The 22,737-nt window shown below is 32.6% G+C and overlaps 1 protein-coding gene across 1 annotated transcript; it reads right to left on the bottom strand.

The window, feature by feature from the left end:
• Positions 1-1,385: 1,385 nt before the first annotated feature.
• On the bottom strand, positions 1,386-4,269 carry LOC107945099 (SEC1 family transport protein SLY1). Its single transcript, XM_016878949.2, has 2 exons — positions 3,953-4,269; positions 1,386-3,650 (listed from the first exon to the last, which is right to left on the bottom strand). Exons 1-2 carry the CDS (start codon positions 3,981-3,983, stop codon positions 1,813-1,815), a joined length of 1,869 nt encoding a protein of 622 aa, XP_016734438.2. The 5' UTR covers positions 3,984-4,269; the 3' UTR covers positions 1,386-1,812.
• Between the last annotated feature and the right edge of the window lie 18,468 nt (positions 4,270-22,737).

The following is a 22,737-nucleotide window of genomic DNA, read 5'->3' as shown; positions in this document are numbered from 1 at the left end:
CTAACAATTTTTGAGTAAATTCATATAAGAATATTAATTATTAAGAATTTTATTAAATCATATATTTTAATTATAATATATTTAATAATAATTATGTTAAATTATCTTTTATAGTATCATATATTATGATTTGAGTAAATTCATATAAGAATATTAATTATTAATAATTTTATTAAATTATATATTTTAATTATAATATATTTAATAATAATTATGTTAAATTATCTTTTATAGTATCATATATTATGATTTGAGTAAATTCATATAAGAATATTAATTATTAAGAATTTATTAAATTATATATTTTAATTATAATATATTTAATAATAATTATGTTAAATTATATTTTATAGTATCCTATATTATGATTTGAGTAAATTCATATAAGAATATTGATTATTAAGAATTTTATTAAATTATATATTTTAATTATAATATATTTAATAATAATTATGTTAAATTATATTTTATAGTATCGTATATTATGATTTGAGTAAATTTATATAAGAATATTGATTATTAAGAATTTTATTAAATTATATATTTTAATTATAATATATTTAATAAAAATTATGTTTAAATATGATTAAATTATTTATTATTGATATTAATAATCTTATTAAAATTTAAATAACAGTAACAATAATCATTTACCCAAACAAATTTATGTTAAGGGTATTCTAGTCATTTTAGTTTTTTCCATTATGCTATTACACCTTTATTCCATTCAACCAAACACAAGAATACTATTACGCCTCTATTCCATTACATTCAACCAAACAATTGATTTGTTATTATACCTCTATTCCATTACGCCTCTATTCCAATACAGCGAACCAAAAGTGCTGTTAATTTGTCAAACTTAGCAAATTAAAGTAAATATTAGGAGATTCAGATTCCAATGTTAGTTCAACTCTGATCTACCAAAGTGTTTTACGGTAAAATATATTTTACTCTCAAACACAAACCTAACCTATTTATAATAAAGCATATTGTATTCTCAAAGGAAACATATAAATATAAATTTTGAAAATAACATTATTGATAATGGTCACAAACTCCAAATATTATTGAAAGAAATAATTACGAACCTCAACAAAAAAAATGCATGTTTGAACCTTTGATTGTCGGAAAGAACAAATGCAGGTTTCAATCTTTGAATGTTGGAAAAAACAATCACAAATAAACTAATACAAAAAATACAACAACAAAAAAAAGTTCCTCTTAAAACTCAGGGCATCGTCTTTCCGGCTAATACATGAAGTGTTTTCTAGTTGTTTTTATCATCTCCGGTTAGTAGCATGTTTATATACACCAACAAACAGCAAAGGCATATATAGGCACAAGGACAAGTCATTTCTGACAATTTTCCAACAAACCACAAATGAATCTGAATAGCATTCATATATCAGATGAAATTAAGGAGTAGAATGAAATCCATGTCAAACTTTTTAGTACAACTAAGAAGGGGAAAGAGGAGGAAGAAAAAAAAGAGAGAAGAGGGTCTTGACATTGATGACAACCCCAACTGCAGAAACCTATTAGGAAATAGAAATGCTTCCTATCCATTGTCAAAATTTTTGGACACCGTACTAAATAGTCAAAGGTTTCGAGTCTCGATTAAAACCAGCATGGGGATTTAATATCAAGAGAAAAGACTGCAAGGCCCAACTAAGTGCTTACGGGCTCATGTAACCAGCTCACATCTGTATTTTTACTTGGTCATATATATGGTATCTCCCATTCGGATCATGATGACTCCATGCACTTGACTGGCGAATAGCAGGCTCTGCAAAGTATTCGAAAAGCAGTTTAATGGGTTGCTGAAGCAGCAGCAGAAGAACTGCCCAATCCCATCTTCTGCCCCAACAGTGAGAGTTGCTCAACAAATTCCATTCCAGTTAAAATTTCTGTTGTTCCATATATGACTTGTTTGGCTGGCTGCTGATGTTGGGCAAGGTCTTGCAAGCTCCCGTACTCAACGTAATTTCCACCTCCGATCATGAAGACAATAGCTTCTTTAAAGGGTCCTTTCAGATGACTGCTACTTGTGCCAGGGCTCGACTTTGGGGCACGAGGATCAAACACAAGGTAAGAATCGATTTCAGGGTTTGGCTTCCCCTCCATCAAAGCTTCCACAGTCCTTGTCAATGCTAGCTGCCTATCACCAGACAATAGGTTCTTCATACCTGCAGTGACAGCACTGATTGACTGACCATAGAGCTTCTCAGCCCAATCAACAATGTTACTTCTACTAGCGGAATTTGCTGATGCCAGTGAAACATTCAATGACTTGATCTTCTTCACATACTGAAATGCACTTGTATCAACCTCAGATTCTCTCAGTGCTGCTTCGACTGCTTCTGCTTCTGACGGATTAATGGTTTCTGAAGAGATAATATACATTATGGCAAAACGCAGCTTATCAATCTTGGTACCTTTTCCCTTAAGTACACTCATCAACTCATTTCGATCAATCCCACCCCTCACCATCATGTCATTCTCCTTCTTTACGTAGGCGTCAAGAGACCTCTCCTTTATTTCACCCAAAAGCACTGTTGCAATGTTTGTGTGTTTATCAATGACCTGCTTCCGCTCTGTCAGCTCAGGCAGGGAGTTCACTGCATTCATTAAGTGCTTTGTGTTCCCAATCAAGTCTGTCCCATCAAACTCAGCTCCTGCAGTACCACCAGTCCTTTTATTCACCTCATCAACATCCTTCTTATATTTGTTCAACTGGGTCTCAATCTCAACAGCAACTTCAGGGAATTCCAACGATCCATTTGCCATCCAAAACGGGTCGGAGCTATCCAATTCAAACGATTTCATTCCACCTTTCTCCCCTGGCACACTCAACCTATTAAGCTTCAATCCAAGAATATCATGTACTAGCGGACGGTACCTAAAATCATGTTGTATCCCGGCTGATAACTCGAAATTCCTATCAAAGATGCACAAAATTGGACGCTGAAATGAGCTTACAAAACCCCCGCCTTCAGAAAACAAATTGTTCTTTGACAATAAATGATCCCTCAACTTCTGATCCAATGCTGAAGCAACCATCTCAGCTGGTCCACCACGCGGGCATCTTATTATGGGCACGGCTGCAAGTGTAGCTAAAACACAAAATAATCCATTAACAACCCTCTCTATAATATCCTCGATCTCTTTGTCCCCAGCGGATGGATCATTCAATTGCACATAAGTAGACTTCTGGGATAAAGAGAACAAATTATCCTCCAATGTCACAAACTCCAAATACTGATCATGAACCTTTGAGATCCTATGGATTGAATCCGAATTCAAAGTCCCGGAAGCAAGATCCTCCAAAAGCGGCCTTGGTATAGACGAAGAAAAATTCAGATGGAAACTATCGTATAGAGAACGGGATGCATCAGCTACTATTCTTTGGATATTGGGATTATTAGGCTGAACAAAATACACAGCAGGCACATCGTGAACAGGCTTTCGATCCTTGTCAATAAGAAAGTACAGGGTAACACCATGTTTTCGTAGATCCTTAACATGGATCAAGGGGGACAGTATATTTTGACAAAATTTGTCATAAATCAAGATCTTGTAAACCTCTTCATTAGCAGTTCCAGAGGGATTCACAGGCTGGTTCAGATTAAACATTCGAATTATACATTCTGAAAAAATAAACAGAGGGAAAACACCCAATAAGATCAAGGCTCGAAAATGACAGATCAAATTCAACAACCCCGTAAAGCAAAACTAGATCCAAAGTTATAAACTTTAACGAAACAATGGTGGGTCTGATCTAGATTTTAAGGATTTCGTTTCAAAGAATAATAGATCAAATTTAACATAATCTTAAAAGGGTCAAAACTAGAAAAGGGAGTTTGTTCCAATTGCATCGATATCAAAATCTACAAAGGGAAATTAAATGGTAATTGGAGGGGAAAGGGAGAGATCTAAAGAGAGAAATTACCTGTTTGTTTCTGGCGAAGATTGAGAGCCATAGGAGAGTAGGAAAGCTGAAAGCTGAGCTCTTTGTATCGTTGATTTAGTGGTGATAACAAAAAGCTTCCGGAATTGAAAAAGCTCTCTTCTCTCTGTCTCTTTGTTGAAATCTCGAGGGTGTTAAATGAAATCCACCATTAAAACTTCAATAGTAGGTTCCTCTGCGGTGAGCTTATTGTACTATTCTACACTTGGTCATTGATATCTCGCCACGTCATTCAAGCGATTCAATCTAATTTATAAACATGTTAAATGGTATTTCAATGTTAAAAGGGATTTGGCATTGCTATCTATTTTGAAGAAATAATATTAAATAAAGTATAACTTGTACAAATTTTTATTTATTTTCCTAGTAATAATAAAATGCAATTAAATTGATGAAACTGATCCAATAAAAAAATTATTAATCTATAATATAATAATATGTATCGAATCATGACTTTAAAAAAATTTTTGAAATAACAAGAATCATATTAATAAATTCACATATAAAAATAATTATAAGTTAGAATTTTTAGTTAAAAAAGTTGAAGTAAAATAAAAGTGGTTGTAAGGTCTGAGAATCCAAATGAAATGGATGTTTTTCTCTCTCTCTTGATTAAAGAGAGCGTTGAACTTCAAGTAGCATGTAGTTATACACCAATTAAAATTTTAAATATCTTAATTATTATTTAATTGATATTAAAGTTATATACCAATTAAAATTTATGTTTACCATTATAAATATCATCCCATAATTATATTTCATTAAGTAGCATCTAAGAAAAATTATCAATAAAAAAGTTAGAGATGATTAGCATTAATAAATTAGAATTATATATATATATATAAATAGAAAAGACAATATTAAATCAGATTCAAACTACAATGTCACTGAAGAAAAATTGAAGATTATTTTAATTAATGGCAAGGTAATCTAATATGATGATTTTTTTTTATAGTTACATTGTATGTTGTTTATACTATGTGAAACAAACACTCTTCAAATCATTATTTTTTGTATTTATATGTTATTTGTTTTGTATGTGTGGAAAGCACTTTGTAGCTTTGTTTTGAAAATAGAGTCAAAATTTTTTTTAAAAAAAATTAACCATCATTATTACTATAATTGAAACCACATGCAGTTTTCCATTGGCAAAGGTACTTTAAAAACTAGTAATAAAAACTAAACATGTTTAATTGGCAAAGGTCACGCTAAGGGCTAGTTTTCCATTGTTGTTTGCAGTTCAAAAGTGCTTTCTAGAATTACTTTTTAGAAAAATTGTTTTTGAAAAATATGGTAGAAAAGTATTGTGAAAAAGGTGGTTTGTTCATTTTTAATGTTCTCTTTTGCTACCAAAAATTGTGGTTAAAGGTTCAAATGTTCTTTTTGGACATGATAGTGTCACGGGACTAGAGTTTTCTCTTGCAATCCGTGCGACCTTAGGCGATCCGTTCGTCCAAACTCGCCTAAGTCAGCCTTAACTCAAGTGAGGATTCCTTAAGAACTCCTCCAAGGCACCAAATTGAAGAGCGAAAGCGATTTATACCAAAAGAAGGACAACAAAGAACAACAGAAAGAACACTCGCAAAGTATTTGAGTAAATGCTCTCTATTCTCTTATTCACAAAGAATAATGAAATAATGAATGGAGTGAGTACAACTGAGGGGGAGGCTCTCTATTTATAGTTGAGCTCCCTCAAAACCGACGATCAAGATACATTTACATCGACGGACGAGATTAACCATATCCCTTTATTTTAGGGATTTACAAGATATGCCATATCAAATCTAATCTAATCTTTACAAGATATGATTCCCTTTATCTTCTAAGATTAGTTACCATATCAGCCTAAGTTGCCATCTCTTCATTATCGGGCCAACCAAGCTTCAATCTGACAAGCTTCTCTAATAGCTCTTTGAATCGGGCCAGTTCTCGTGGGCCAAATGATCCCCATCTAAGCAATAGACCTCCATTGGATGCATTTGGTGCGATGGTCACGGGCTTTGAACTGTGGCCCGTGACAATAGTGGAAAGTTAAAAATTAGTTAAATTATACGATATTTAAATAATTTAATATAATGATATATAAAATATAAATTTTAAATATTTTTCAAGTAATTAATATAAATTATTTGTAAAATTAATGATACATAAAATGTTTAAATAATTTAATATAATGATACATAAAATATAAATTAACTAATTTTTATATACTTTTAAATAGTTAATATAAATAAGAATATTTTGATAATTTTCGCTTTCAAACGCAAAAGTTAAAAACATCTAAATCTCAATTTTTGCCTTTGGGTGAAAAAGCATTTGTCCACTACAATTTTGACCCCATAAGCTAGGTATTTTCCATTGCTTCTGCAATAAAAAAAGTACTTTTAACTCCCAAACACAATGAATAACAGGGTTAAGGGAGTTGGTAACGGCTCAACCCTCTGAAAATGGGAAATCATATTTCCTTTGAAGGTTTTTTTTTCTCGTACAATGATAATTTGAACTCATATTATTCTTAAGGTAAATCAACACCTGGTCAAAAGGCCACAATTTGGGTTTATGAATTTTTAAGTTAGTACATGGTAAAATTATACTTTGACCTCCTTGAAATAATAAAATTTCGATTTAATCATTTAAAAATTAAAAAATATAAATTATTAAAATGATAAAATTACATTTTAGCTGCAATTTAATTCTACCCTACAAATAATTTTTCCAGCTCCTCTCCTATTAACTAGAAACAACTATAATCATTTTCTAAGTAATATAATTATTGAGTTCTCAATTATGTCAAAAATTAATCCATAATGACATGGTAATCTCTTCTCTAATCTAAGTCATATAAGTTATTCATGACATATCAAATGTAATATACTCATTGTCTGAATTAGAAAAAGTTACTTTTGTGTCATCAAATTCCTACACATTTCCTCTTTCACTCACTTCAAACAATTCATCCTTTTCGGCTTCTAACCTAATGACATTATGCACAATACAACATATTTTTTTATATATAAAGTTATTTTCTAAAAGGATAATTAGACATATCTCTTAATATAGAAAATATACTTTTAAAACTCCAATATTTCGTTCAATCATATTTCCAAAAGAAGAATGCCTCATTAAATAATTCTTTTCCCTCTTGGTTGATGCCTACTTATGAAATCACATGTGTGATACATTTCCCCACAAAAAAGAGCTAAAAATCCTAATATATTTGGATATCCAGCATCCACCCCTACAATACCAATATGAATAAATTATAAATAAAATTATTATAATACACAAATCAAGTTAATTTTTCTTTTTACTTTCATGAAAAGATTTTAAACAATTAAAACATTCTAGTACTTGGAACCACAACTGTAACACATCATACTTAACCTGGTCACTAGGTCCGAGCTACAAGATGTTACATCCATTTTCGGAGTAACTACGATTAATTATACACAAGTTTGATCTTTATAATTTTATAATTACACGTGTTGAATGCGTTATATAATCATTTTTTTAGTCATATACAAGCTTACGAAAGCTCAATACTATCCCAGGGTCGAACAAGGACTAAACTGCAAAGTTTCCAAAACATCTCAAATGGGTGTTGCGGTTTCCATAGATCGATTTCGTGACCTTGAAGATAGTGAGCAAGCTTCCCAACCTAAGGACCAAATTGTAAAGTTTTTAAAACATTATAAAGTCGACGTTGCGACGAGGAAGGCTGGTGTCACAACATCCAAGGGGTAGCGTTGCGACTTTCTTGACGAACCACTATGTTTTCAATGTTCATCCATTTCCAACTAGCATATGACAACTATAACTAGCTTTAAGGCCCTAATTGAACATCCATCATAATTAAAACATGATCAATATACAATTTCCAAACCATCAACACCATTTCCATATATGAACCTTTATCACTTTCATTTATTCATTACATTATTACTCAAAAAGGACCATATACAACTTGAAACCGGGTAATCTCAGGTGCATGCCATTTGACAAAATAAAAGGAGCTATACAAACTTAATGGAGTTGAAGGTTGCAGTCCAGATGCTGAACTCACCTCTTAAGGCTTCGAGAATTACCTATACATGTGCATAAAATAAACAAACCGTATGTTGAGTGACAACACTCAATGGTATTTTCATGATTCAAGACAATAATACATTAACCATAGCAATTAATCAAAATGAGCACAAGCAAAATGCCTATCCATTTATATCTTATCTGTGACACCCCTAACCCATATCCGTCGTCAAAATAGTGTTACAGAGCATTACCGGAGTTTAAATTTCAGATCTATCAAAAATTTTAAAACATTTAATTCATATCATCAATCACAGCAAAACCAATCAATAGCATACATATTGTCCCTTATACGAGCACTCGAGGCCCAAAAAACACATTAGAAACAAATTGGGACTAAATCAGAAACATATAGAAATTTCAGGAAAAAAGATGAAAATTTACAAACTGCAGGGGTCACATGGCCAAGAGACACACTCGTATCTTAGGTCATGTAGGCATTCAAAATAGGGACACACGACCGTGTCCTAGCTTGTGTCCTACTCGTGTAACTCACTGACTTGGGTCACACGGCCAAACCACACGCCCGTGTACCCTTCGAAATAACCTCACACGCCCGTGTGTCAGGCCGTGTGCTAGGCTGAGTAAAACCTGACTTGCAACCCTTTGAAAACTATAGGGGACACACAGTCGTGTTACCTGGCCGTGTGTCACACATGGCTGAGACACACGCCTGTGTCTCTGCTCGTGTGGACGAAAATAGGCTATTTTACAAGCCATTTTTCTCACCTTTTTCAACATGTACCTATAATCCCTTTTGCACATATACCTAAGCTCTCAAAAGGCACCGAAATCATGCATAATCAAGCCAAACACATATGGTACAATAATATCCAACCAATATGCCCAAAGGCACCTCAAATGACAACATTAAAACATGTATAACCATGTATTCAATTTGGCCAAAATAATTGATTAACTTCTAACTAAGTTTGCATCATTACACAACATGTAAATCACTTACCAAAACATACCATTTGGTACCAACTGTACCACATAATTATTAGCATCAAAATACATATATGTTTATTATGGAAAAACACCAATTCACAACAAGTTAAATGCCATATCTAATATGCACATTCATCTACTTTTCTATCTACCATCATTCAACCATAACAAGGCATATATCAAACATTACAAGGCTACTTATATACACCTTATAATATATATCATTTTACTAACACAAGGCCAAAATGCAAACTAACCAAATGATTATTTCCACAACCAAAACACATAGGCTAACACTAGCCAAAATACCTATACATGTCATTATAACCTTAACCAAGATATCAAAATTTACCGATATAATCGTTGAATAGTGTGATAAATCTCCAATGAGCTTCCAACCCAATCAAGCTTTCGATAGTCTGAAAAGTAAAGAAAAATAACTACGTAAACAATGAATGCTTAGTAAGATCATATAAACTTTAATCATAACTATCCATTTCAAATATGAAATTTATACATATTAAGAATAATCATTTATCGATACCACACGATTCATGAAACCATATTCAACAACTCACAATTTGAATAATTCCATAGCATCATTTATACCTATCATCCTTAACAAAAGTAGGATTTTATAAAAAACTTTAAATCTCTTTCAGTTTTCTTCTTTTCGTTTGCATGTCATTATTTTCCATTACATTTACTTTCTTTAGCTTAAATAACATCATCAATTTAACTCATCGTTTCATTTCATATGCATAATACATAAGACACAAGCCTATCATCAACCATAGCCACAAGTTAGTGCATTTAAACATAGCTCTTTTAAAGTTAGGCTCCGTTTGTTTGCCAGTAAAATATTTTCCGAAAAATAATTTATGGAAAATGATTTACTTTTCTGGTGTTTGGATGAATCTGTGTAAAATATTTTCTGTTCTTTGGCAGATTTTCTGAAAATATTTTCCGGAAAAGCTATTTTAATATATATTGCAATGATTTATTTATTTATAAATAAATCAAATTAAATATATAATAATACTCAATTATTAAGCTAGAATATACATTAGAAAATAAAAAGGAGAAAAACAATTCAAAATGTGAAATATTTAAAATTAACCTGTGCTGTCAAAGCACAAAAAAACTATTACTGCATTTCGACGAGTGTCCTGTAAAACAGAGCTTTGAAAATTCCATTAACCAATTTATGAATTCTGACAAATAGATCCATAATGGAAAATACATGAAGAGAAAAAAAGCATGTATAAATAAGTTTGACATAAGTACAGAACTATTCATTCTTCTTTCAAATCTCTTTGATGAAAATTTACAATACCCTTTTTCTCAATGTCTGTGCGTCTTAATGCATGTTATTTCAAATGCTTGTCATCAGTAACTCAATGCAAGACATTGCTAGCACCAAATAACTTTAAAAATAAAACCAACCGTTGGCTAGCAACTAAAACAGCCTATGGCCACCATGTAAAACGTGCAATGTCGAGCCTTGAGCTGGTCATCAATGCTAAAGGGAAGAGGTGCAAATCATATCTTTTGGGGTTTTGACAGCAGAGGAAGAAAACAGACGCAAGTAACCCGGATGATGTAAAGTTTAACTTCATTACTTGAATAAGCAATATGCCATATACATAAGTAGTTCGGATTACATGTGTTGGGTTTTTTAGCAGAAAACTAAGGAGAAAAAGAAAAACGAATGCAAAGAAGTTTGAACAAGAAGAAAACTGAATTTGATCTCCAAAAATCAGATCTTTTTCATTGACTTGAGAAGCATTTATGTTACAATGAAATATGGTAGTTACCTAATGTATAACTGCTCCCACTAATACATGACTAAAGCCTAGCTAGAATTACATACAAAATGTAGCTGACATACCAGCTATAACATCAAACATAAATCAACAACTACTCCTACTAACTTTGAGTATAAATTACATTGGAACTAAATCAAGTTACAAATGAACAAAAAAAAAATGCTGTTGCTTCTCTGGTTCAGCTTGGATGCTGGTTTGCATACTGGTTTGCTGTTAGTTTCGTGTTGCATTGTAGGCCAAAGTTCAACAACATCTTGTACCTTGCTTACTAACAAAGTAGTGCATATTCCTTTTAGTGCATTAAGGGGAATTATGATTAAGGTATGTTAGACATCAAAGAACCTATATATTCTTAAAAAGTAAAGATATGAAAAAGCAAAGTGTTGAAATGACTATTCAATGACATTGAAAATAATACATGGGTGTCCAAAATTCAAATTCAAGGGCATAAGAAAAGCAAATAACAAAGACAACGTCACCACAGAAACTGTAAATGTAGCACCCCTAACCCGTATCCGTCGCCGAATTAGGGTTACGAGGCATTACCAAACAAACACAACCATTTTTTTTAAAACCAAACTGATCACAAACATGGAATTTAAATCATTTTCGCATGGCTATTTATATTTTACGATCCAAAACTAACCAAAAACATACTCAAACCTATACATGTCAAAAGATCGAGTTCAAATTTTTAACAAAATACCAAAAGAAGTCGATAGTGTGATAGACTATGCTGATGATCCCCGAGCTCGTAACGCGTCTCCAAAATCTATAAAACAAATGGACAAAAACAATCAAAGTAAGCTTTTATAGCTTAGTAAGTTTATAGCATATCTAAAATACATATAAACGAACATATGTATAATCATTATATGCTTATAATCAAGTTACATACATAATCATTAATTGCATATACAAATTCCAAATATACTTATCATTTGCATTTCATGAATGCATATCTATGATCTTTCAAATACATATGTCAAAAGCTTATATTTTTACTTATCAACTACATGAATCAAATGCACATTTATACTTCTAATCCACATGTGCCGATTGCATACATGTATATTCAACAATTTTCATATCAACCAATATATGTGCCTATTCACTAAACACATAGATCCAAACATTTATAAGCTCATCGAATACATATAAACAAATATTCATATACTTATTCATTATATATAACCCAAAATCATTTATATATTTATATACATCACATGCATATAATCACTTAATTTAACATATTCACCGGCACTTAGCCTGCTAGGCTTATAGCCTGATTCAGATCACCGGCACGTAGCTTGCTAGGTTTATAACCTGATTCAGATCACCGGCACTTAGCCTGCTAGGTTCATAACCTGGTTCAGATCACCGGTACTTAGCCTGCTAGACTTAAAGTCTGAATTAATTCACCGGCACTACATCTGCTAGGCATCGAGCCTGAATACCACGGATATGAAATTGGTCTTTCACAAAATTCTTTATAAGAAAATCTAGATATTCTTTATATCTCATATAAATCATTTCAATAATCGTATCTCAGCAAGAATGGAATTATTATTCCAATCTTCGTAGAAAACATACATTTGAATAACATCTCTATAGTTCATATCATTAAATTCAGCTCATAGAACTCAATACCTGCATTCGAATATTATATATATTTTCTTTTATATTATAAGCTTCAACTTATAAAACTCAAAGCAAACATTAACTAACATACATATAATTCATGTGCTTAATTTCAACTTATCGAATTCAATACATACATTCGGCTAACATATATGTAATCCATTAAATTTCATCCAACTTACAAAATTCAGCATATATATTCGGCTAAATATATATATATAGAATCTATGCAATTTGTTTTAACTTATAAAACTCAAATATACATTAACTAACACATATATATATGCAATTCATACATTATATTTATACTCATATACTTACACTTATACGAAATAACTATATATGTATATTATTACCTATTCGATATTTCCATATATATAAATATACTTAACATTTAAACCTTGAAATATGTTCAGAACTTATTCAAAAATATACATGTACATTCTTCAATTCACACAGAGGCATTCATTCAAAATTATTAAAGTATATACAATATATACCCTTAATCAAATTCAAAGATTATACTTAATTATACATATACATATTCGAAAATTGTTCTTGCAATTATAACCCTCATATCATCAAATATTTCCAAATGAAGTTTCAAACATATAGCTATACTATATATAATTATATCCATCTATGCACCATTCTTAACTACATTTAATCCCCAAAGCTTAATTAGACTTATATTCATATAGCCGAATATAAGTGTACACATATAAGCCATCCATATATCAACTTAATTAATCAAAGTATATTATTTTTTTATACCTTAACATAAAATACAGTAGATATTCATACACACAAATATATATTTATATTGAATTATTAACATTAAATAGCTAGTCAACTTACCTCGGATATTAGCGGACACGATCGACTATTCAATTACTTTCGTTTTCCCCCGATCCAAATCCTTTTTCTTCGTTTCTTGATCTAAACATAATCAAATTTAACCTTTTTATTCATCAAAACATTCAATTAAGTCCAAAAGTACATAAATGGGAAAAATTACCATTTTGCCCCTAACATTTTGCACTTTTTGCAATTTAGTCCTTTTTGCACAAAACACAAAATACACAAAATTTGCCCACACTAAGCTAGGGCCGAATATTCCTTATCTTCATAAAAATCCACACATTTCATTTATTTCACATTTTAATCCCAAAAAAAATTCATTTTCACAATTTAGCTCTAATTGCTCAAATTCACTAAAAATTCAAAAACAAAACATGTTAATCTATCACATTTCTTTCATTTTTCATCATCAACTATCACAATTTTCAAGCATTCATCAATGGCACATTTCAAAATCATCAACAACTCACAAGATTAAGACATGGGTTTTGAAGTATTCAAAGCAACGATCTCAAAAATGTAAAAATTATCAAAAACCGAAACCAAAGCATACCTTAATTTTGCTATGAAAGTGCTGAAACTTAAGAAACCATAGTTGGGTTCTTCATGCTTAACATTCGGCTAAGAAAAGATGAAAACATTCATATTTTCATCATTTATTTTTAATTATAATGTTTAATTTAACAATTGACTAAATTAACCTTATTATAATAAATATATATAACATATATATTAAGGTCAATTATGTCATATGCCACCCACTATCTACTTTATGGTCTTATTGCATGATAAATCCTCCCATTTAAAAAGACAACAACAATTAGGTGCTTTTATATTTAACCCCTAAATTTTTATTTTACGCGATTAAGCCGTTTTATTAAATCGGAAGCTTAAACGACGAAATTAAAACACGAAAATTTCACACAATCAAATGTACACAAAATAAACACAAAATAATATTAATATATATTTTTTTACACGGACTTGTGGTCCCGAAACCACTATGTCCAATTAGAGTCGAAATCGAACTGTTACAACTCTCCCCCTTTTAGAGATTTTCGTCCCCGAAAATCTTACCGGTGTATAGGTTTGGATAACGCTCTTTCATCATATCTTCTGACTCCCAAGTTGCTTCTTCAACTCCGTGTTTATGCCATAATACTTTAACTAATGAAATTTTCTTATTTTGTAATTCTTTGATCTCACGAGCCAGAATGCTAATCGGTTCTTCTTCATATGTCATATCAGAGTTAATTTCAATCTCTGTCGGACTAATCACATGTGAAGGATCAGATCGGTATCTACGGAGCATCAAAACATGGAATACATTATGAATCTTTTCTAACTCAGGCGGTAACATCAATCTATAAGCAACCGGTCAACACGCTCTATAATCTCATACGGTCCAATGAATCTTGGACTCAATTTGCCTTTACGACCGAATCTGAGTATTTTCTTCCACGGTGATACTTTCAAAAAAACTTTATCTCCAATCTGAAACTCTATATCTTTTCTATTCAAGTCCGCATACGATTTCTGACGATCCGATGCTATTTTTAGACTATCCCAAATCACTTTCACTTTCTGCTCAGTTTCTTTAATCAAATCAACCCCGTGTATCTTATTTTCACTAAGCTCAGTCCAATACAATGGTGTATGACATTTACGACCGTACAAAGCCTCGTAAGGTGCCATTTTAATACTAGATTGAAAGTTATTATTATATGCAAATTCAATCAAAGGTAAGTATCGTTCCCATGTACCTTCAAACTCGAGAATACAACATCTCAACATATCCTCAAGTATCTGAATGATTCGCTCGGATTGACCATCTGTTTGTGGATGAAAAGCTGTGCTAAAATGTAGTTTTTTACCTAAAGCATCTTGTAATTTCTTCCAAAACCGCGATGTAAATCTCAGGTCTCTGTCCGAATAATAGAAATAGGTACTCCGTGCAATCTCACAATCTGAGAAATGTACAATTCAACAAGTTTATCAAGTGAATAATCAATATGAACCGGAACAAAGTGAGCCGATTTTGTCAATCTATCAACAACCCAAATTGCATCTTTCTTGCTTGGTGTCAACGGTAAACCGGATACAAAATCCATCGTAACTCTGTCCTATTTCTATTCAGGTATCATGATCGGCTGAAGCAACCTAAATGGTACCTGATGCTCGGCTTTTACTTGCTGACATATTAAACATTTCGAAACAAAGTCAGAAATGTCTCGTCTCATACCATGCCACCAATAGTGCTGTTTCAGATCGTTATACATTTTCGTGCTACCCGGATGAACAGAAAATCGACTATTATGAGCTTCATTCAAAATCATCTGAATTAACTCTGAATTTTTCGGAACACATAATCGATTTCTGAATCTCAAACAATCCTCAGCATCAACTAAAAACTCCGAATCAACATTTAAGTCACACTGAGCTCGTTTTGCAATTAAATCATTATCGACTTTCTGAGCTTCACAAATCTGTTGAACAAATAACGGTTTTGCTTTCAACTCAGCTACTATTGCTCCATCATTAGACATAGGCATATGCGCGTTCATTGCACGCAAAGCAAACAATGATTTTCGACTTAGGGCATCAGCAACAACATTAGCCTTTCCCGGATGATAGTCAATCACAAGCTCGTAATCTTTTAGCAATTCTAACCATCGGCGCTATCTCAAATCAAATCTTTTTGAGTCATCAAATACTTCAGGCTTTTGTGATCTGAATAAACATGACATTTTTCGCCAAACAGATAGTGGCGCCATATTTTCAACGCAAATACAATAGCGGCCAACTCCAGATCGTGAGTCGGATAATTTTTCTCATGCGGCTTTAACTGTCTCGAGGCATAGGCTATAACTTTGCCTTCCTGCATCAAAACACAGCCCAAACCATTTAAGGATGCATCACTATAAATAACAAACTCTTTACCCGATTTTGGCTGAACTAAGACTGGAGCTTCGGTCAAAAGAACTTTCAACTGATCAAAACTTTTCTGACACTTTTCTGACCACTCAAACTTAACGTCTTTTTGTAGTAACTTTGTCATCGGGGTCGCAATCATAGAGAACCCTTTCAAAAACCGTCTATAATAACCAGCGAGCCCCAGAAAGCTTCGAACTTTTAAGACATTTTTCGGAGGTTTCCAATCAAGTATAGCTGAAATTTTGCTCGGATCAACCCGAATACCCGACGCTGATACAACATGGCCCAGAAAACTAACTTCACGTAACTAGAACTCACATTTACAAAACTTTGCATACAACTGTTTATCTCGCAAAGTTTGTAACACAAGTCTCAGATGTTCGGCATGCTCATTTTCGTCACGAGAGTAGATCAAAATGTCATCTATAAATACTACCACAAACCGATCCAAATACTGTCTAAAGATCCGATTCATCAAATCCATGAAAACAGCAGGTGCATTAGTAAGTCCGAAAGGCATAACCAGAAACTCGTAATGTCTATATCTCGTTCGGAAAGCTGTTTTTGGCACATCAGAGTTTTCAACTCGCAACTGATAGTAACCCGATCTCAAATCTATCTTCGAAAACACTGAAGCCCCTTTTAGTTGATCAAACAAATCATCAATACGTGGCAACGGATATTTATTCTTTATAGTCACCTTATTGAGCTACCGGTAATCAATACACATTCTCATCGTTCCGTCTTTCTTTTTCACAAATAGAATTGGTGCACCCCAGGGAGAAAAACTCGGTCGTGCGAAACCTCTATCTGTCAATTCTTGCAACTGTGTCTTCAACTCTTTTAATTCAGTCGGTGCCATACGGTACGGAGCTATTGAAATTAGAGTCGTCCCCGGTACTAGCTCAATTCCAAATTCTATCTCTCGGATAGGTGGCAAACCCGGCAATTCTTCGGGAAACACGTCTGAATACTCACACACTACTGGCACGGTTTCAATCTTCTTTTCGGTCACTTTATTATCAAGAACAAATGCAAGATAAGCTTCACAACCTTTTCTCACATACTTTTGAGCCGACATCGAGTATATTATTGCTGGTAAACCATTCAGATCATTAGATTCAATCCGAATAATATCATCATTCAGACACCTTAAATCGATAGTCTTTCTTTTACAGTTAACCACAGCATCGTGTAAAGTCAACCAGTCCATACCCAGAATTATATTGAACTCGTCAAATGGTAACAACATCAAATCAGTTGGGAAGCACAAATCTCGAATCATCAAGGGACAATTCTTACACACTTTGTCGACCAAAACACACCGATCCAGGGGGTTTGATACTTTAATTACAAACTCAGTAGACTCAACAGGTAGAGTCTTACTGAATACTAAGGTTTCACACACATAAGAATGAGTCGAACCAGGATCAATCAACGCAATAACATTAGTATCATAAAAAGTGAAAGTACCAGTAATAACATCTGGAGAAGAAGCCTCCTCTCGAGCACGGATGGCATATGCTCTGGCAGGTGCACGAGCCTCAGATCGAACTGTTGTGTCCTTTGTCCCTCTCTGACTACCACTTACATTACCCAAATGTCTTGGCGGTCTACCTCGTACTGACACATTACTCGATCTGGTATTCTGCACAGTGTTTTGCTCAGCTACCATCGGACAATCTCGAATGAAATGATCCTTTGAACCACACTTAAAGCAAGACCGATCATGTAATCTGCAATCTCCAGGATGCCATTTCCCACAATGCTTGCACTCTGATCTATTTTGTCGAACACTACCAACGCTAGCAACTGAAGTAGCTCGTGAACTCACTGGGGGTCGATCTCGATCATGCTTAAGAAATCCTGCAGTAGCTTTAGATCGGCTATGATCTTCTCTGGATTTCTTTGAGGCCGACTGGAACGATCTACTAAATGATCGTTTACGAGAATCTCGAGCTTCATAGTCAGCTTTTCTCTTCTCTTTCCCGAGCTCCTTCGGCTTTACAAGCTCGTTCAACAAGTACTACGAACTCTTTTATCTCAAGTATGCCAACTAACAGTTTAATATCTTCATTCAGCCCATCTTCAAATCTTTTACACATAATAGGTTCAGTCGAAACACACTCTCGAGCATATCTACTGAGTCTCACAAATTTCCGCTCATATTTTGTCACTGTTATACGACCCTGTTTCAATTTAAGAAATTCCTTGCGTTTCTGATCAATGAATCTCTGGATGATGTATTTCTTACGGAACTCAGTCTGAAAGAATTCCCAGGTCACTCGCTCTTTCGGAACCACCGATACTAGTGTATTCCACCAGTGATATGAAGTGTCCCGTAGCAAAGATATGGCACATTTCAAGCACTCATCAGGGGTGCACGATAACTCATCAAACACCCGAATAGTATTATCGAGCCAGAATTCAGCTCGCTCAACATCATCATCATCAGTGGCTCTGAACTCTTCGGCCCCGTGTTTTCGAATTTTATCAACAAGAGGCTTAAGTAATCTCATCGGATCACTTACTTGAGGTATAACAGGAACCGAAGATGGATTAGTCGGGGGTGGAGGTTGTTGTGCAACCGGATTAGTTCGGACATATTGAGTAAACCAGTCATTCATCATTTGGTAGAAGGCTTGTTTAGCCTCTCCCTCCTGGTTACTCGAGGTCGGTCGAGAATCTACCGGCTCTGTCCCTTGTGCGGGAGCAGGCGCTATACTCTCAACATCATCAGCTATGGCTCGATCGGGATCCATTACTGTACGAAAACACATTTTTAGATATTAGAAGTCATCATACTATCTCAGTATAAAATATGGCATGTATAGCTAGACTCATACACGCTACGTTAGTCCTAGAATCGACTAAACCGTAGCTCTGATACCAATCAAATGTAGCACCCCTAACCCGTATCCGTCGCCGAATTAGGGTTACGAGGTATTACCAAACAAACACAACCATTTAAAAAAAAAACCAAACTGATCACAAACATGGAATTTAAATTATTTTCGCATGGCTATTTATATTTTACGTTCCAAAACTAACCAAAAACATACTCAAACCTATACATGCCAAAAGATCGAGTTCAAATTTTTAACAAAATACCAAAAGAAGTCAATAGTGTGATAGGCTATGCTGATGATCCCCGAGCTCGTAACGCGTCTCCAAAATCTATAAAACAAATGGACAAAAACAATCAAAGTAAGCTTTTATAGCTTAGTAAGTTTATAGCATATCTAAAATACATATAAACGAACATATGTATAATCATTATATGCTTATAATCAAGTTACATACATAATCATTAATTGCATATACAAATTCCAAATATACTTATCATTTGAATTTCATGAATGCATATCTATGATCTTTCAAATACATATGTCAAAAGCTTATATTTTTACTTATCAACTACATGAATCAAATGCACATTTATACTTCTAATCCACATGTGCCGATTGCATACATGTATATTCAACAATTTTCATATCAACCAATATATGTGCCTATTCACTAAACACATAGATCCAAACATTTATAAGCTCATCGAATACATATAAACAAATATTCATATACTTATTCATTATATATAACCCAAAATCATTTATATATTTATATACATCACATGCATATAATCACTTAATTTAACATATTCACCGGCACTTAGCCTGCTAGGCTTATAGCCTAATTCAGATCACCGGCACGTAGCCTGCTAGGTTTATAACCTGATTCAGATCACCGGCACTTAGCCTGCTAGGTTCATAACCTGGTTCAGATCACCGGCACTTAGCCTGCTAGACTTAAAGTCTGAATTAATTCACCGGCACTACATCTGCTAGGCATCGAGCCTGAATACCACGGATATGAAATTGGTCTTTCACAAAATTCTTTATAAGAAAATCTAGATATTCTTTATATCTCATATAAATCATTTCAATAATCGTATCTCAGCAAGAATGGAATTATTATTCCAATATTCGTAGCAAACATACATTTGAATAACATCTCTATAGTTCATATCATTAAATTCAGCTCATAGAACTCAATACCTGCATTCGAATATTTTATATATTTTCTTTTATATTATAAGCTTCAACTTATAAAACTCAAAGCAAACATTAACTAACATACATATAATTCATGTGCTTAATTTCAACTTATCGAATTCAATACATACATTCGGCTAACATATATGTAATCCATTAAATTTCATCCAACTTACAAAATTCAGCATATATATATTCGGCTAAATATATATATAGAATCTATGCAATTTGTTTTAACTTATAAAACTCAAATATACATTAACTAACACACATATATATATGCAATTCATACATTATATTTTAACTCATATACTTACTCTTATACGAAATAACTATATATGTATATTATTACCTATTCGATATTTCCATATATATAAATATACTTAACATTTAAACCTTGAAATATGTTCAGAACTTATTCAAAAATATACATGTACATTCTTCAATTCACACAGAGACATTCATTCAAAATTATTAAAGTATGTACAATATATACCCTTAATCAAATTCAAAGATTATACTTAATTATACATATACATATTCGAAAATTATTCTTGCAATTATAACCCTCATATCATCAAATATTTCCAAATGAAGTTTCAAACATATAGCTATACTATATATAATTATATCCATCTATGCACCATTCTTAACTACATTTAATCCCCAAAGCTTAATTAGACTTATATTCATAGAGCCGAATATAAGTGTACACATATAAGCCATCCATATATCAACTTAATTAATCAAAGTATATTATTTTTTATACCTTAACATAAAAATACAGTAGATATTCATACACACAAATATATATTTATATTGAATTATTAACATTAAATAGCTAGTTAACTTACCTCGGATATTAGCGGACACGATCGACTATTCAATTACTTTCGTTTTCCCCCGATCCAAATCCTTTTTCTTCGTTTCTTGATCTAAACATAATCAAATTTAACCTTTTTATTCATCAAAACATTCAATTAAGTCCAAAAGTACATAAATGGGAAAATTACCATTTTACCCCTAACATTTTGTATTTTTTGCAATTTAGTCCTTTTTGCACAAAACACAAAATACACAAAATTTGCCCACACTAAGCTAGGGCCAAATATTCCTTATCTTCATACAAATCCACACATTTCATTTATTTCACAATTTAATCCCAAAAAAATTCATTTTCACAATTTAGCTCTAATTTCTCAAATTCACTAAAAATTCAAAAACAAAACATGTTAATCTATCACATTTCTTTCATTTTTCATCATCAACTATCACAATGTTCAAGCATTCATCAATGGCACATTTCAAAATCATCAACAATTCACAAAATTAAGACATGGGTTTTGAAGTATTCAAAGCAACGATCTCAAAAATGTAAAAATTATCAAAAACCGAAACCAAAGCATACCTTAATTTTGCTATGAAAGTGCCGAAACTTAAGAAACCATAGTTGGGTTCTTCATGCTTAACATTCGGCTAAGGAAAGATGAAAACATTCATCTTTTCATCATTTATTTTTAATTATAATGTTTAATTTAACAATTGACTAAATTAACCTTATTATAATAAATATATATAACATATATATTAAGGTCAATTATGTCATATGCCACCCACTATCTACTTTATGGTCTTATTGCATCATAAATCCTCCCATTTAAAAAGACAACAACAATTAGGTGCTTTTATATTTAACCCCTAAATTTTTATTTTACGCGATTAAGCCCTTTTATTAAATCGGACGCTTAAACGACGAAATTAAAACACGAAAATTTCACGCAATCAAATGCACACAAAATAAACACACAAAATAATATTAAAATATTTTTTTTACTTGGACTTGTGGTCTCGAAACCACTATGTCCAATTAGAGTCGAAATCAGACTGTTACAGTAAACTAAATGAAATATCGTGTAAGGTTGATCCAGAGATAAGAAATAAAATCTTTATTTGAAGTTCAAGGTCTTTGAAATGAACATACCCAAGCAAGCAACAAGGTATCTTCCAAAGCAATACATTGCAAATGATTTATAGCAATCATGTAGTATCGAACAATCAACACTAACTGATGGATGCACCAATGATACAAACTGTTAAAATAATCCAGGTTAGTAAGACTAAAAATAACATATAATTACACTAGATGCATGGTGCAAAATTAACATGTTGCATACTGTGCCAAAACTATACTCAAAACTTAAATAGTAACTTAAGTTGAATATAAGTCAACTTTTTTATGAACAAACGTATCCAACTAACAACCTCACCTTTCATTGTAGGTTAACTTCATAGCTTCAAATAAACATGTTAGCAATATCAGATCAGATTGTTGAAGAGTCATAAAAGAAGTCACAGGAGTCTAACAACAAAAATTCCCACTGTAAGTATATTTAGAAGCAAAAGTTTGCAGCAT

Source organism: Gossypium hirsutum, chromosome D12 (assembly GCF_007990345.1).
Source record: "Gossypium hirsutum isolate 1008001.06 chromosome D12, Gossypium_hirsutum_v2.1, whole genome shotgun sequence".
Taxonomy (NCBI): Eukaryota; Viridiplantae; Streptophyta; class Magnoliopsida; order Malvales; family Malvaceae; genus Gossypium; species Gossypium hirsutum.
This window is presented reverse-complemented; position numbering and strand designations above follow the sequence as displayed.

What these genes read in the sequence shown, in the direction of transcription:
- LOC107945099 (XM_016878949.2), bottom strand. Translation starts at nt 3,983, where the DNA reads ATGGCTCTCAATCTTCGCCAGAAACAAACAG. An exon ending in TCTTCGCCAGAAACAAACAG is followed by an intron (nt 3,651 to 3,952) that starts GTAATTTCTCTC and finishes TTATTTTTTCAG; the next exon opens with AATGTATAATTCGAATGTTT.